The sequence below is a fragment of the Vombatus ursinus genome, unplaced genomic scaffold (genome assembly GCF_900497805.2).
Source record: "Vombatus ursinus unplaced genomic scaffold, bare-nosed wombat genome assembly UNPS02014798.1, whole genome shotgun sequence".
NCBI lineage: Eukaryota > Metazoa > Chordata > Mammalia > Diprotodontia > Vombatidae > Vombatus > Vombatus ursinus.
This window is the reverse complement of record NW_020954576.1, coordinates 7,363,397-7,382,156: the sequence shown is the minus strand read 5'-3', so window position 1 is coordinate 7,382,156 and position 18,760 is coordinate 7,363,397. Positions and strand designations below refer to the sequence as shown.

Sequence of the window (18,760 nt, the reverse complement as noted above, 5' to 3'; positions counted from 1 at the left end):
TCTACAATTTATTTTACAGATGAGGAAACTGAGGCAAACAGGGTTAAAGAGACTCTTCCTGATCCCATCTGGGGTTTTCTTAGTAAAGATGCCATAGTGATTTGCCATTTCCTTCTCCAGCTCATTTTACAGATGAGGAACTGAGACAAACAAGGTTAAGTGACTTACCCAGGTTCACACAGCTATTAAGTGTCTGAGGCCAGATTTGAACTCACATAGATGAGTCTTCTTGACTCCAGGTCTGGCACTATATCTGCTGCTCCCCCTAGCTGCCCCCGACATACAGATTGTTGTAAAAACAAATTGCAATAGTTAGATAAAGTAAAATTTAGATTAGTACTTTAGTAGTGAGGACAGAGAACAAGGTATAAACCCTTGAGATGTTATGGAGAAAGTGTTGGTAAGGTTTTGTAATTGACTTAATTGGAGAAGGTGGTTAGAGGACAGTAAGAGGGTACGTGAAGTAGTAGAATGGAAAATGACTGAATCTGAGTGGTTAGTAGCAAGATGGCTACATCTCTAAAAGGCTTGGGGAAGACAGAAAGATGTTAATGCACTACCCAGAAGTGATGTTTCCTTCATTTGGTCTCATAGAGCACCTGTTGCCATACACATCACCTATTAACTTGTACCATGTTGTTTGCATACATGTTTCTTTAAGGGAACATTCAGTCTAAGACCATGAGGAAACTCTCTGTTCTTAAAATGAGAAGACATCTCTGTATTCTCTCCCTAAGATTGCAAAAAACACAATCACAAACACAAATCTATAATATACAATTATTCATGACCCATACCCATCTACTAAGTGAGTTTTGATATTGTGTGGAATTAAGGATTAAAACAAAAAAGGGGGTGGGGAAAAGATTAGGAAAATCCTCCTCTGGGAAAAGAAAAAAAGATAGCTGAGAGAGAGGTGTAGGAAGAACACTGGGTTTTGGAGTCAGAAAGATCTAGATTAGAATTATTAGCTGTGTTATCATATGCAAGTCACAACACTTCTGAGCCTCAGTTTCCTCATTTGTAGTGTGGAGAAAATAATAGTACTTATATCACTCAAGTATTTACTTAGTTTTGAGGATCAAATGATGGAGCACATGTAAAAAACGATGTAGATGTCAGTTATCCCTGTTGTTGTCATAGAATAGTATCTCTTGAATGCCCACACATGTATAGGGTCAAATGCTAAGTCTATCTAAACATATATGAAGTGCCTTCTATGTAACAGTCATTGTGCTAAGCACTGGGGATACAAAGAAAAGTAAAAACCATCCTCACTCACAATCTAATGGGGGGAATAACATGTAAATAAATTATATACAAACAAGCTACACAAAGGTTAAATTGGGAATAATCAATAGAGAGAAGGAACTAGAATAAAGAGGGATTGAGAAAGCTTCCTGAAGAAGATGGCATTTTAGCTGAGACTTGACAGAAGCCAGTATGGTTGACATGAAATTTGTGTGAACTATGGAGTCAACAAAGTTGTAGAGTTACACCAGATTCCTATATGACTGAATCCTTGTGGGAAATGTTCTTCATATGGTCTTTTTAGCTTACAAACAAATTTATTCCTGGGGTAGGTCTTCCAAGTTGTAGTAAATGTGAAGATATGAAACTCAAAAATGTACTTTTAGTTATCTGGAGAAAGGATATCCTTTTTCTTTCCTTTTCTTTCATTTTTAAAGAAGCCATTTAAAACTGGTGTGAGATACAGAGTAAAATGAAAATTTGGCCTCCTGGTTTTATTAAATAATTAAAATTTGAATTTGTTTGGACAGTAAATTTCAACAAATACATATGTATAATTTCTCAGGAAACAATATGGAAAACTACACTCCCTTCAAAGATAAGGTTCTTTTCTCAAAGTGTTTTTAAACAAAACTGTACTATCTATACATTAAACCAACATAATTTACAGATGCATATGAAACTTACTGTAAAATTCTAGGACTATAAGAGTTTTATTTCTACTACATAAAAACATTTCAACGCCTATGGGAGTTTTCTGGAGCCAACACTCATCAATTCATATCATTCCCAATTCAGAGGCTCTCGAGACCCATTGCAGAGCAATTAGGGATGTTAATTTTGAACAGAACTGTCAAATATTATAGACTTCATTATTAGTGGATGATAAATTGTTTAAAACCACATCTCCCTCTCAAATATTTTCTTATATGTGAGTTTTTTATACTTATATTTAAAAAACAACTATCATTATAGCTCTTAAATTTAAATGTGTATGTATATAATTTTATTTCTTTATTTGGGAGTCAGAGAAGACACATAAATATATATGTAAATGTGTATACATACACACATACACACATATATCTATGCACACATATATTGTTCAGTCATTTCAATCATGTCTGACTCTTCATGATACCATTTGAGGTTTTCCTGGCAAAGATACTGGATTCGTTTGCCATTCCCTTTTCCAGTTCATTTGACAGATGAGGAAACTGAGGCAAACAGGGTTAAGTGACTTTCCCACGGTCACACATTTAGTAAGGTTGGAAATGAACTCAGATCTTCCTGACTCCAGAAAGTTCTAGCCACTCTATCTCCTAGATGCCCAATATTCACACATATGTATGTGTATTTATACATAGGAAAATATATATCTATTTAGATATGCATATATGTATATATAATGTATGTATATTTCATGCTATAATGTATTTAGCAAGGTGGAGATAGAAGGGAGGCAATCTGTGCAAATACTTGGTTAAATTATTAAGGTAGGAAAAGTTTATCATTAGTCATAAATGCACAGAAAAAAAATCTATCAGAAAGAATTCCTCTAGTGATGTCAGCTGGGGTTGTTTGAGTCAGCATGTCCATTTTGCTTCTCTTTGTACAGTCTTGAACTTTGAAACAAAACATTTTCTGAGTTAAGGCCTTTTATGCTATAGACTGTATGCTTTTTATAATTTTCTTCAAGAACCCAGTTTCAGGTCAGTCATGGTCTCAGTCCTCAAATGCAATACTTCCTCTCCCCCAAATGAAAAAAAAAACAAAACAAAACAAAACAAAAAAAAAACACAAGAAACCCAAATATCCCCAAATGCATTTTTGTGTGTGTACCAGCTCTCCGACTTAACAAATGTACTCTCTGGGGCTTGTTATCAATCCTTTTAGAAATGTCTGCTTCCTGTCTATTTGTCTATTTGTCAACTTTGGTATGAGCATGACCTCATTCCCAGAGCATGAGCTTGAAACAAGCATTAAACTGCAGATTGTAACTGGGATACATAAGGGCACAAAACTGATTTTTTAATTATTAAGGGTTGAGTTCCATAGAACAGAAAAGTATAACTATCGAGGAGGAATGAATAAAAAAGGCATTTATTTAAGTACTTACTACATTCCAAGAACTATGTCATTTGCTGGGGGGATATAGCAAACAAGACAATCTCTACCTTCAAGGAGCTGACATTCTAATAGCAGAAGATAACATGTACAGGTCTCAACACCATGTGTAGTATTTATTATATAGGCTTTCTTGAAATGGAAGCTTATTGCTATGTATTTTGAATCTTCTCTTACATTCTGCTGTGCACATGACATGTTCTTTTTTCTTTTCTTATTTTTGTATTTAGGTTTGTAATGTTTCTTTTTTTAATTGTGTATTTAAGTTTTGATATTTAAGTCTAAAAGAAAAAAAGATTAAAAAAAGAAAAAAGATAACACGTAAAGGGGAGTGGTGGACTATGAGGAGTGTTTTCATCAGGGAAGTCAAAGGGATGATGAATACAGTTACAGGACAATAAATTACCAACTCTTTTCCAGAAATAGTACTATTGATTTGATTGATGTTGTCAGAGCTAAAGTTAGAAAGCAAGAGGCCAAGTTAGAGCAGGGAGGGGTAGGGAGGAAAGTGTTGTGACATGGTATGAAATTGACCTGGGCATGGTTGGCTTGGGTCAGGGTGAAATACAGTGAAATCAGAGATCCAGGAAAAAGAATATTTATGATTTGGCTTTCATACACACACACACACACACACACACACACATACACATAAACATATACACATATATACATACATATATACACATATACATTTGTGTGTATATACACACACATATACATTTGTGTGTATATACACACATATATACATACACATGCATACACATATACATATATACACACATATATATGTTTTTAAGTATTAAGTAGTTGTACTAAGATAATGGGACAACTGGGTGGTGCAGTGGATAAAGTACTGGGTTTGGAATCAGGAAGACTCATCTTCCTGAATTCAAATACAGCCTCAGACAGTTACTAGCTGTTTGATCCTGGGCAAGTCACTTCACCCTATTTGCCTCAGTTTCCTCATCTGCAAAATGAGTTGGAGTAGGAAATGGCAAACCACTCCAGTACTTTTGCCAAGAAAACCCCAAATGGGATCACAGAGAGTCAGACACAACTGAAAAATGACTAAACAACAACCAAGATAATAGCAGTTTTAGTTTCAGTTTTAAGATTTTCAGAACTATCAAGTAGTGACATATTTATGTCCAGTGTAGTTAGTTACAGGGCAAGAAGGGACTACTAAGGGCCTCTGCTCCCAGCCAAGTTACATTTAAGCTACCCAAGGCTGACATGTGCCCTATTTGTAAAGACGTTTAGTAAAAGAAATTCTGCTTTCCTGGCTCATCCACTTCATTATTTAACTACTAGCAGTTTCAGGATGTTAAGAAAGTCCTCCATGTATCTAATTAAAATTTCACATGCTGAAGCTTAAATCCATTTCTTCTTCTGTGACCAGTGGAGCTAGAGAATAGCTAACATTATTTGCTGTGTTACCCTGGACAAGTCTCTTAACTATTCAAAAGTCAGGTTAGAAGATTCTGACCAACCTATATTGGTAGTGAGTTTGTATACCACAGAAGGTCTAGAAAAGGGAAAAAAAGTGTTCTTTTATTTTTATGATAATGATAGCAATGGTGATTAAAACACAAAAGCAAGTCTTCAAAACATGATTATATAACAATGTTGCTGAATTTAAAAGGCCTAAAGAAATTGAGGTGGAAAATGGAAAGGAAGAGGGACATGAGAGACATTTTATAAAAAGATCAGAGGAAGAAAAATGCATGCCTCAACTATTTTAACCCAACATATAATGGCCATTAGGAGAAGCATGACTTTTGGCAAGTTTGCAAGTATGTGTCAATTTTTCGTCAGTATACAGGTTGAAAAAGAAATTCTGCTTTTATTCAGTCCTCATAGACTTTACCCATTTCTCATTCATATCTTTTTTCATGATGACATCCAACTGCTCATTCATAAAGAATAAGTCTATACTACTTTGAAGTCCAGTACATTTTGTTTTTTACAATGATGAAACTATTGATATTTCATACTAGTTCTTTCAGTGTAACTATTACCTAGCTATCGGCTATCTTTCTGTTTCCTTGCTCCTTAAGGGTTCTTTTGATTCAAGAACTCCCTAAATGAGATGAGATGCCTTGCCAGAAAACATTTGCTGCATCCATGAAACAGAATGCTCCTTCCATTTCTTCCCGTCCTCTTTGTCATCCTGTTCCTCTGTGAATAGAAGAAGGTCTGAAGTCACACATCAGCAGACCACACTTTACTGCAGGGGTTCTTAACTCCTTTTTTGTGTCATGAACCCCTTTTTTGGTGAAATTTATGGGTCTGTTCTCAGAATACTGTTTTTAAATGCATAAAATAAGTAGGGTTACAAAGGAAACCAATTAAATATTAAAAATCAAGTCAAAAAAGTTTTTAAATGCATAAAATAAATAGGGTTACAAAGGAAACCAATTAAATATTAAAAATCAAGTCAAAAAATTTTTAAACAGACCTCAGGTCAAGAATCTTGGCATAAAGCCATACTGTAACTCTAAGAGTTTGTAATTCATCGTGCTGTGATGAAATTCCTTCAAAAGAGACTGACCAGGATCCTTCTAGAATCAGAGAACGGTGTGAGAAGGCCATTAGTGCTCCCAGGGAGGTATAGTGCTTTGAGTTCTAGCTTCGCCAATTACTATCTATGTGGCTTTGTTGCTGGCACGCCTCTAACCCCGGTTCCCTTTTAGTTCGGGTTCCGTGTTGGGAAGAAGTGGGGCACTCGTGAGTCATGGAACAAAGGAGGAGGTTTACTTTGCCCTAACACAGCAAAGATATAAAATGAAGATACAGTGTCACTTAGATTTTTCTGGACATAGCCCTTCTCTTCGTCAACTAGGAATGCATTTGATCAGTCAAACATCAGGGTATGGTGACTTCTGTAGTCTCAGGCACTTACTGAGACAGAGAGGCCCTGGGTACACATAGTTGGGACCTGTTATGCCCCCAGACCAGGAAGTTGCATGGAGATGCTGGAACTAATCAGGATGAATTAGAGGGAAAAATCAGGGTAGTTGTGGAAATCAAGGAAAACACTGGTTCTGTTATACACCTCATGCACATCATTCTACCTGGGTGAGCCTCAGTTTCCTCATCTTTAAAAGCAGAGGATTAGACTACAGGACCTTTAAATTATCTTCTAGTTGTAATATCCCTTTGCTTCCACTTAAAGATAGAAGAGTCTAAAGTCTCACCACTTCATGAATGGAGTAGGAATTCATGATGATTTCTAAGTAGTCTCATCATTCCAGAATCATTTGACTTGAAAATTTGCCTCTTACATTATGTAGATCGAGTCAAGGGATTGGATCCCCAGGGCAAATTTCCAGTTAAGAACCTAGTACCATCTGGGTGGCCTGCCACTTTGCTTTCTGTCAGAGCTCAGGGGGAAAAAAAAAACCCTTCTATTCCTAAGGGAATGATCCATATGGAGATAAGAGTCCAGGCTGAAAAGCATGCAAAGCAAGACCTAAAATGTGGTGTCCAGACCTGCTACACAACACTTACACTTCTCAGGGAAAGAAATATGCCATTCTGGCATTTACTTTGCCTCCATTGTATTGAAAAATGTATTCATTACTTCTCTCTTGCTCCTGTGGACACACTATCTTTCGTCTATAATAATTTAACCTTAAGCTATTGATTACGCATAAAAGAAATCACATGTGTGAAGAAGTGAGTACAATGATTTAGTCGAGTGTGATACAGGACATACACCAGAAGGAATTTGAGGACTAATAATAAATGATAATTGCCATCTAATGAGAAGTATAAGCTTAAATTGTGTATAGTTTGGCATAGTAATAAAATATTCCAAAAGGATGTATTATGCGCTCTTTGTCATTGTTGTTCAATTGCTTTGTTATGTCTGACTCTCTGTGATCCCATTTGAGGTTTTCCTGGCAAAGATACTGAAGTGGTTTGCCATTTTCTTGGATCATTTTGCAGATGAGGAACTGAGGCAAACAGGGTTAAGTGACTTGTCCAGGGTCACACAGCTAGCAAGTGACTGAGACTGGATTTGAACTCAGGAAGATGAGTCTTTCTGATTCCAAGCCCAGTGCTCTATCCACAACGTAACCTAGCTGCCCCATTTATGTACCTATTCTACAGAAGAGCTGTTGTACCAATGTTTAGTTAATGAACTCTTTTATATAATTACTGACATCCTATGATAATTCATGAAAGGCAGCATGGAATATTAGAGAGTGGAGAGTCAAAACTAGGCTCTTTCTTCTTGATTCTAGACTTGGCACTCTATCCACTGTGCCACTTACCTGCCCTGCCCATCTAAATACATTTTAAAAAGCATGTATTTTACTAGTTTTATGTACAGATCATCTGATATGTATATCTTTGCTATTACAATGAAAACTGTGTCCAAATTTATTAGAGAGATATCCTGATATCATAGAAAGTGCTGGCCTGGGAGTGATAAGGTCTTTTATTTAGAGCTTGAAACTACCTTGAAGGTCATCTCAACCTTAAAGGCCAACTTATAGATAAGAAAATTGAGCATCAGATGGTGTTAAGAAACTCACCAAAAGTAGTAAGAAACAGAGCCTGAATTCAAACCTTGTTCCTCTGACATTAAATGCAATAATGATTCCACTACATTAAGAGACCTACTTTTAGATCTTTAGCTCCAGTATTCACTAACTGAGGTAATCACGGTCAAGTCTTTCATCATCTTTCTTCATCTGGAAAATGGGCATAACTGTCATTCTTGTACTGCTATCTATATCATAAGAGTGGTGTGGAAAAAGCACTTTGTAAACCACAACATGACATAAATATTAACTTACATAAGACATTTCTCAACTTAATTCTTCCATGCCTCATATTTTCAAGAGATTTTGAATTCTTTAACCAAAGTGGAAAATATTTACTTTTTAAATTCTTTGCTGTGATTTGTCTTAAGAAACTTTGAATTCTCATCATTTCACTTGTTTTGCCTAACAAGATGAAGATGAAATCATATTTAATCAAATTGACATTTGAATGGCTGTCTTTAATTGTTTAATTTGGGGTCCCATGTGACTGACTTTGCATTGATCACTAGATGAAGAATCTCTGTTTATGGATCAATATTCAAGTAAATGAAATGTTTTTGAAGGGAATAATTTGAGGCCATGTGAAAGAACCAAACAATCCAATATTCTCAAATTATAATGTCAACTAAAGAGTAGATGTTGAATGTCTAAAGGGCACACATGCATACACTGCATCTGGGGCACATTTTAAAGAAAAGGCAAGCATTGCCTTTGAGAGTTTCTGATTTCGAAAGTGGCACAGAACAAAACTATATAAAGAAAGCACTTTTTAACAAAGCAAGATATAGTAGAATGAATGTGAAATCTTACACAGTTAAGGGGGGGGAAATGTCTTAAAGGTTTTTCTCAAGTAGTGTTTTTTTTTTCTTTTCATTTTGTAAGAGCAAAGTACGAAAGTAAGGAAAGGGGGATATAATTTACCTGACAGAGAAGGGAACCAGAAAAGGATGTCAGAGAAGCAAAAATCATTAAGATATAAAAGAAGCAAATTTTCATATTCAAGAATTTATTTAGCATCATCACATGTATAGCTCTGTACTAGGCTTTGTTTGGGGTAGAGATATGAAAGAAATATTTGACAAGTACTTGCCCTCAGGGAGCTTTCAATCTAGTTGACAAATGAAGAACTGAAGGAAGAATACATGAGACACAAAGAAAAGGAAATGAAGTGACAGCATAAGGATAGAAAAGATTGACACATCATATTTCAAAATAACATATATGTTTTTGGATTGTATTATCTGAGGGTGAGAAGAGCCCACTTAAGCCATATTATTTTTTAATCTCACAGTGTTACTCCTATTTTAATCATGTTGTACTATCCAATCTTCATTTGCTTTCAATACCAATATTTCATTCTCTCCCTAATTTTCTTGGCTAAGATTCTCTTTTACATAGATCCAAGTGTAGGAGGAAGGAAAAGGATAAGCCTGGAATTTAGAGACTTGATCTGGTAATCTATCATCTTGTCAAAAGATAGCATTCTGTGATGAATATATTTGGGTTGAGGAATGCAGTTTCTGTTTCTCTAGGAGCATATAACTTCCCTTTCCGAAAATGAGGCCTGCCATTTTTGTCTCCTTCATGCACAGTCATAGAGATGGAAGAGGCCTCAGAGGTCGTCCAGACCCACTGCCTGTTGTTATTGTTCAGTTGTTTCAGACATCTCTGACTCTTTGTGACCCAATTTGGGTTTTTCATGATAAAGATACTGACATGCCCTTCCTTCTCCAGCTCATTTTACAATTGATGAAACTGAGGCAACAGGGTTAAGTGACTTGCCCAGGGTCACATAGCTAGTAAGTGTCTGAGGCCAGATTTGAATTCAGGAAGTTGAGTCTTCCTGACTTCAGGCCTAGTGCTCTAATCCACAGACCCAACTCATTCCTGAACAGGAATTCTGTCTACAGCGTAACTGACCAGTGGTCCTCCAAGCTTTGCTTCAAGATATCTAATACGAGAAAGTTTTCCCTTAAATCAAGCTGAAATTATTTCTACCTTTGGGTCCTAGTTCTGCATCCTAAGGCCAAACAGAACAAAACTAATTCCTCCCTCACATGACAGACCTGCAAACATTGGAAGACATATAGTTTCTCCCCTAATGTTCTCTTCTCCAAGCTAACTCTCCCTATTCCTTTAACAATTCCTTACATGGCATAATCTTGAAGGTCTTATTGTACGGATACCCATCCTCTGACACCCATGCTCCAATTTTGCAATGTCCTTCCTAAAATATGCCACCCAGACCTGAACACAGGACTCCAGATTTAGTCTGAATAAGGCAAAATTCAGTGGAACTATCCCTTCCCCAGTCTTAAATGTATTACTTACTTTGGCAGCTTAAGTTTGTGTTAGTTTGGGGGGCTCCTAAGTTATACTATTGACTTATTTTGAGTTTTCAGACTGCTAACCCTCTGCACAGCAGAACTTTCTCATGAAAGTATTATCTAGTCATGCTTCCCACATTCTTCATTTGTGCATTTATCGAACCCAACTGTAGGACTTTATACCCATCCCCATTCAATCTCATTTTATGAGATCATAGGCTTATAGAGTTAGAAGTAAAAAGGCAATTAGGAGGCCATTGAACCTAAATCCTTATTTTACAGAGGAGAAAAATGAGGCACTGAGAGGTCAAGTGACTTGCCTTGAATCACATGACTACTAAATGTCCAAAGCAGGATTTGAACCTTGATGTTTCTTTTTCTAAGTCTAGTTCTTTATCTACCATACCATGTTTCCTTTAATTTTAGCCTCTTGAAATCTCTTTGAATTTTGGCTCTGCCTTGATAAGTATTAACTATTCCCTCTAATTTTATATCATCTGAAAATTTGATAGGCATGCCCTCTATCCATCCTTCTGTGTCATTAATATACATATCAAATGGCATACAGCCAATGACAAGTCTCTGGGAGAGCGTGCTATAGAATTCCCTCCATTGACACATTAATGGGTACTCTTTGGGTCTGGTCATTCAAACAATGCCAGATCCATTTAACTGTACTATCTTCAAGGCCACAATTTTGAGCATTTAGAAAGGAAAACATTATAGGGCCTCATCAAGCACAGACCATGCCAGGCTAATCTTATTCTTTATTTTTCTTAGACTGGTGAAATAATAGACATATTATTCCTGGATTTCAGAAAGGGTATTTAGCAAAGTGTCTCATAATGTCTTAGAGGATAAGATAAAGAGATGTGACCTAGATTCAGGTGGATTCAAAGCTATTTGAATATTAGACTCAGGGAGGTAGTGATAAGTGTATCATTATCATCTTGGGGAGTGATCACTAGCGGATTCCCCTAGGAATCTGTCCTTGGATTTGTGCTTTTCAGCATTTTTATTGATGATTTGGATGAAGGCATAGATTCAATGCTTATCACATATGTAGATGACACAGAACTAGGAGGGACAGGTAACCTGTTGAATTACAAAATAAAAATACAAAGAGATCTCAGCAGGTTAGAACAAAGCTCAAATATAGAAAAATTAAATTCAATAGAAAAAATACAAAGTCTTATCATTGAGTTCAGAAAATTAACTGCACAAGTGAAAAATGGAGGGAATTTAAATTTGGCAGGTGATGGTTTGTGTGAAAAAGGACTGGGAGTTTATATAATTAAAAAATAGAAACAACAGGGTGACATGGGAACCAAAAAAGCTAATGAGATCTAAGACTTCAGTGAGCACTTATTAAGAGCATTTTTGCTAGGCACTGTCCTAGGTGCTAGGCATGCAAAGACAACAGTGAAGGTCTCCACCCTCAAGAAGATAAAATATCAAGAATAAGGGAGGTAATAATCTTGTTGTACCATGCCATGATAAGTCCACATTTGAAGCATCACATGCAATCTGCATACCACATTTCAGGGAAGGACATCAGTAAACTGGATGTCACCCATAGTATAGAAAGCAGAATGATAAGTAGACAATAGAGGCTTTAGTGGCAAGGGAACTACTGAAAGATCAAAAGAATTGAGCTAAGGTCATTTAGTGAATGAATGAATCAATGACTTTTTAGGAAGTGGCCTTTGGTCCCAATGAATCTCTATCTACTTCATCCCTTACATATAATTTTTTAATGTTCTTTCCTTTAGGAACCTTGGAGTACACAACACATTCCAGCCCTGTTCTCTGCCTTCTGTGGTCTTTTGGTTGCAGTTTCCTATCACCTTAGCAGACAAAGCAGCGATCCATCTGTTTTAATGTAAGTACCATGACTGATTCTTCACCTTGTGCTTGCTATTCCTTTATTTTTCCACAGACTCACATGTTAGACAAGATTTCTGCAGGTTCTTAGTTTCGTTGAAGTGTGGAGACTGTTCTCAACATTCACTGCGATCTGATCCATCTTCCCATGAAATTAACAACTTACTTGGGGGGAGGAACCATCAAACACTGTGAACTACCTGAAATTAATGGTCAAGATCCAACTTTGCCTCAGATTTTATTTCGTTAAAGTAAATAACACAGCGGAGTAGACAGATGCACTTCTGCAGGGCTGGGATGATATGTGGTTTGCGATGCCAGTTTGCCTTCCCTTCAGTGAAGCAAGCAAGGAGTCCACAATCTCTTCACTTAAGTTGAGTTTTTCCCTGGAGAGCAAACCTGTACACAGAAATATTAGAAGAATCTAATTCTGGATATGGAAGTTGAGACTTTAACCTATTTAGAAAAAAAAACTAATTTTTAACATGGTAGAGAATATGCTCAAGATGGAAGGAAGCATTTCTGCTCATTATTCTCCAAAGGATACATGATTCTCCTGGAATCAGTGATACAAATTAGGCCCAAGTGTTTTACACCTTTTAACACTGACCTTTGCCAATTTCATATGCACTTCCTAATCTCCCTTCCCCTTAATCACATCTTTTGACAATGTAAACTGTTTGCTCCATGTGTTATTTTAGACTGAAATATCTTATTTTTCTACACAAAACTGTACCTCAAATGTCCATAATACCAACCTGCATAATTTTCCCAAAGGTATAGAAACACTTGGACTGATACAAACAGTTGCTACTGTGGACATCAGAGAGACTATAATTATTCTGTAACGTTGAGACCAACAAGATGAAAGACATAGGAGAAAGGGGCAGAGAGAAGGTCAAGTGTAGAAGCAGAACAGCGTTTTGCTTGCTTATCCTTTCAAATTAGCTGACATTCTAGTATCACAAAGTAAAAAATAACAACTTTGTGGATGTCACCAAAAAAAAGGCTGTGGTACCCATGCTAAGATTCTCAGGAGTGATATTGTACACTGAGTAGGACAAAAGATGAAAGTACTCTTTCGTTTTTGTTTTTTATTTTAGGCAATTGGAGTTAAGTGACTTGCCCAGGTTCATACAGCTAGTAAGTGTCAAGTGTTTGGTCTGAGATCAGATTTGAACTCAGGTCCTCCTGACTTCAGGGCTGGTGCTCTATCCACTGCGCTACCTGGCTGCCCCTACTCTTTTGTCTTACTGGTGATTTCCTTAATTCAGCGGAATTCAATTCTATTCAGTAAACCTTTACCATATGACTACTACATGGGATCTGAGGGGAGAGGAAGTGTTGTGCTAGAACCTGGGTATACAAATATAGCATCCCCTCAGAGCTGCTTCCCTAACTCCCAAGTGGTGGTCTAAACCCTAGACAATGGTTGACCACTATTTCCCTCAGGGTTTGAGAGGGATCAACCCATATTTCTAGTTCTTAATTAAGACACTTTGGGGTCTTACATAAAAGTCAATTCTTCTCTTTTGTTATCTTGGAAAGTTATATCAGATCTTCCCCTTCCTCATGTCCATGTTGTGTGGGATAACTGAATTCATTTTGGTACGATATTTTGAGTTTCTAAGAGATGGGTGGTATACATAAAAAGATGAGGGGTATTGTATTTGGGATTAAGGGGAGTATGCATTTCTTTATGTATAATCAGTATAACTATTAAGAGAAAAGAGAAAACAAAAATCATGTTTGTGTGTCTCAATTGCTTAAATGCCCTATGTTTAGGAATCAAATGGGGAGCACCTCCATTTACCTATATAACTAAGTACATGATTTCCTTACCTAAAACACTGTCAGAAGAACATATTTTTTAAGGTAAAATTTGTGTTTATCCCCTTTCAGGTCCTTGGTTCAATGTAAATTATTTCCTCACTTCTTACACCCAAATTTGGAAGAGGTGCCATCAGACCCACTTCCCAAGAAGATGAGAGACTCAGTGGTGAGTCCATTGTCTTTATGCAATATTATGGATGAATGACATCAAACCCCACCGTCACAGCATCCCTTTCCATAGCTCCCAACCCAATGTCTAACCCAGGCCCTGCCCCAGGTCACCAATGAGTTTGAGCCAGAGGAGTCCTTTTTCATGTTACTTAGCAGGTCTGGCAAGGAGGATATATATTCCTGGAATCCCAAGTTGAAACTCAAAACATGTTTCCTATGGAAACATGGTAGTTAAATTCTATGGCTCTGTTAATATAATCCTGTGTTTCAGGGAGACATTATGGGTTAAGTTGACTTTTATAGGCTGTGTTAGGATCCTAACCACCATGTACAAATCTCAGTTCTACCGTAAAACACATTCTAGGTTCCAAACAACCAATTTATAAACAAGCCTTTGGAACACAACCTGTTCACAAATTGTAGACTACCTTAGAAGACATAGCATCAACTCACAGCAATTCACATTGTTGGCACTCTGCCAATCACACCCACTTATGGTACTTAAGGTAGGCAGGCAATACAACAATTAATTCACCTTAGTCAGCATATTACCTGATGGGTTCCTTAAGCTTCCCTGTGTTTCCCAGACTTCCCTCTCACTGCCGTAGTCCTTTTCTGATCAGCACAGGCCAGCTATAGAAGTCTCAGGGTTATTGGCAGCTGCAAAGGAGGGAAAGAGCAGGATCAAGTGAATCAAGGAAGAGAAAAGAGGAGAGGAAAACAGCACAATGAGCTAAGGAATAGTATTCTGAGACTATAAAGCCCTAAGCCTCAAAAATCGACACAAACACACCGTTTCCACATCCCATGACCCTAAGGAGATGATATAGGTAAAGTCCTTTGAAGAGCTTAAAGTGCCATTTAATGCTAGCTGCTTTTAGTACCATTACTAGTATTATTGTTATTATCACTTGACTTCTTGTTGCAAAAAATAAGACTGATAAAGAGACAAGCATTAATTTTATGTGTAAGTTAGTGGTATTGCATCATATATTTGATTCAATGTGTTTGATTATTGTGTTGCCCTATTTGAATTATATACTTTAGAAATGTTTTCTTATATAGTATTCAGAGATACTATTTTTAGAAGATTAGATATTGTGTTTGAAATGACTCCTAATAATTGGACACTAAACTATTAGGAAACATAATTCAACTCCCATTATATTTTTTTAAATCAGATTCAGCTTCTCTCTTTTTAGTTACAGCACCTTTTGAAGAGTTGGAGTTTGAGATTTCCTAAAGCATACCTGAGGATATTTGCACACACACGCGCGCACACACACACACACACACACACACACACACTTTTATTGACCTAAAAAGAAGGTAAACCAAATTTTTAGATGACCTTTTCCCAAAATGTTCTAATAACAATAGCCTACAGTGTTAGGTGAGCAACCAGGTGGCAAAGTGGATAGAGGGCCAAGCCTGGAGTCAGGAAGACTCATCTTCCTGAGTTCAAATCCACTCTCAGACACTTACTAGCTGTGTGTCCCTGAGCACTTCACTTAATCCTGTTTGCCTCAGTTTCTTCATCTGTAAAGTGAGCAGGAGAAGGAAGTGGCAAACTACTCCAGAATCTTTGCCAAAAAAAAAAATCAAAAAACAAAAACAAACAAAAAAAACCAAATGGGGTCACAAAGAGTTGGACGTGACTAACACAACAACAAAAATCACTGTTAGTGATCATGCCTACATTTAAGATGATCCCTGATTTTTAGTTAAGTTACTGAGGGTGGGAGAGGACTTATGTTCTTACTCTCTAATAAGTGTGGTAACAGGGCTCAGATTCTCTAGTTTTGTGTTGTTTTTTTTTAATTGATGTGTCAATGAGGAATAGAAGGGAAGAAATCACCATTATCCCTCATCACAGAGACTGTGGCTGTAGGACTGTGCTTTGATTAAGGCTAGCCTTCAATAAGGCATTTGGTGTGAAATGGGAGACTTAGGAAAATTGGTCATTACTACAAGCAAATGACTGTTAACAGTCTCTGAGAGCCACATTGAATAGGATGAATATTAAAACCCAATCTGTTCTTCTCTATGCTAATTTCAGATTAGCATTACAGAAAATAAACATGGCATCTTTAGTGTGTGGTTATATGATTTCCCCTCCATCCAATAACCATGGAAGGGATTGTCAGCTATTGACAATTGAATTTCAAAGCAGCTGGGGTAGATAATTGAGCATTCAGCTTTGAGAATGGCACTTCCTTGCTTTATAATTAATTCCTATAGGCAAACCTATGGTTGATTACTACATTAAACAGAGGCCTGAGGGCATTAATCAAGCTTTGCTTCCTACTTCCTTCCTTTTAGTTTGGCCTTTAGTACAAATAGCCAGATAACTAGCAATGTGGCTTGTATGGAGCTCCAAAGGATAATTAAAAACAAAAGAAAAAATCCAAGGTATACTTTTCTATTCATTCTGCGAGGCAGGCCATATCCAAAAACAATCATTTAAATGGCACAGTTCCTTTTCCCAACTAGAAGGGAGGAGTGAATTTGCTTTTGGTTTTTTGAATTTTCAGATTCCTGTTTAAACTCAGTTATAAATAATTACCCTCGAGAAACTCTTGAGTAATGTGGTCTCCTAACAAGTTGGAGTAATTGGGTAGCACAGCTAATCTCTGTCTGTAAAATGAGGGACCTTGACTAGGTGATTGTTCTCCAAGGTCCCTTCCAGCTCTAAATTTCTGTAATTCAATTCATTAAACAATCATGTTTTCTCCTATTTTGCTGTCAGCCTGACACTGTTCATAGGCACCCATTTCCTCTTGCTAACCTTTCCCACAACACTTTATATTTTATGTGCTAGACAAGCATTCCATCTTCCTGAAGATAAAATGTATTCTTCTTACAAGATAATTTTCACTCTGTCCTGTTGGAGATTTTTAAATCCATACTGCTTCATAGTAAAATCAAAGATTGGGAGATTGCTGACTGGTTGTTCTGCCCTTCTTTTTATCTGTGCTTATGAAAACAAGAAGACATGGAGGGGAGGGGAGGAAGGAATAAGAATTTATCCAGGGCCTACTACATGCTGGGCACTGTGTTAAACACTTTTCAAAATAATATCTCATTTGATCCTTACAACAACCCTGGAAGGTTGGTGCTATTATTATCCCTTTTACAATTGAGGAAACTGAGGCAAACAGGGATTAAGTGACTTGCCCAAGGTCACACAGCTAGTAAGAGTCTAAGGCTGTATTTGAACACAGGTTTTTCTGACTCCAGGCTTAACCTTCTATCTACTGTGCCACCAGCTATTCCCAATATTGGATATGCCATTTGCCTCCCTGTGGTATAGAGGGAACCACTTTAACCAAGGACTCCATGGTCTTTTCAAGGATCAATACACTGTCCCAACCCATTTCTCATGGAGCTGGAACATTATGCTTTTTGCACATTCAGCAAAATTTGCTCTTTGGTAGGGTTTGGGATATGCCACCAGGTATATATGAGCTTTGCCTCTCCAACCACCCAACCTTGGTTCTCCCATTGCTTCTAACTCATGGAATGCTGCATGTTCTATTGCATCCCAGTTTGTGTTCTTTGGAGCACATTTCAGGTGAGTTGACAGAATACCTATAGCCTCTCTTTGGACTTGCTTGTACTCCTAGAGCATAGTGAGAGGAAGACTTACATATAACTTCTCTTTACAGAAGGAGATCCTAAAATCAGATCTCATTGTCTGCACTGCGGTTGCTATTCTTTCATTTGCAGTGAGTGCTAGCACCGTATTCCTGTCATTAAGAGTAAGTATTATATTTCTTATCTTCATCTCTCCTGTTGCTGTTGTCTTTTTTGTTTGTTTGTTTGTTTGTTTTGTGTTAAGATGCTATTTCTGTTCACAAAGCTGCAGGCTTTTGAAAGCTTGTTTAGACCAGTGGAAAAAGACTAGTGGAAGTTTTGGGACTTTAGGAAAAATCTGTTGGTTGTTAAAAACAATTTCCCAAATTTGAATTAGCCTAGAACAAAGTTCAGGATATGTATGTATATATTAGAAACAGTGCATTTAACCACTTGGAGGAACTATTGCTCCTGTTCAGGAGGAAGGACCATTAACTGACAATCCCATCATCACTGGATCCCAGGCCACCTTTGAGGTTGTGCAATCCATCCAACACTAGAAGGTACGCAGGGAAAAAGCTAAGCTCTCTCTGATTCTCAGAGAGCTGGCTACCTCTTCTCTCTAGTGGCACTCCTTGTGTGGGTAGAAGTGTTCACTGTATTAGTACAGGACTGTGGTCTGTGTAGAATAATACAACTAGTCTTTTTGTTCAACCCCCATCCACCAGAAAAACTTCATCCCTTCCTCTCATTTTGTATTTCAGTTCACTCTCACTATCAAAACACAATGGAGTCACTCCCATTAACGTGGTTTACTGCTGGGCTCTTTATTCATACAGGAGCAAATGGGATCAAATCAAATAAAGTTTATTAAAACAACTACCATATATGCTGTGCACTCATGGCTTCTCCCAGACCCAGGCAGCCCTTCACTAATTGATGGGATGCCCCAAACCCAAGACTTCGAGGAACAGTTCAGATTCATGAAATTAGTTCTTTCCATCAGCCATTCCTCCTGGGATATGACATGAA

The 18,760-nt window shown here is 37.3% G+C and overlaps 1 protein-coding gene across 1 annotated transcript in view; it reads left to right on the top strand.

Annotated features, from left to right (window-relative positions):
• The window catches only part of LOC114049980 (pecanex-like protein 2), a 369,169-nt gene that overhangs the window by 144,889 nt on the left and 205,520 nt on the right, over positions 1-18,760 (top strand). The window contains exons 16-18 of the mRNA XM_027871475.1: positions 12,037-12,146; positions 14,051-14,147; positions 17,821-17,913. Of these exons, the coding sequence (XP_027727276.1) occupies positions 12,037-12,146; positions 14,051-14,147; positions 17,821-17,913 (300 nt within the window). The remainder of the gene's footprint in view (positions 1-12,036; positions 12,147-14,050; positions 14,148-17,820; positions 17,914-18,760) is intronic.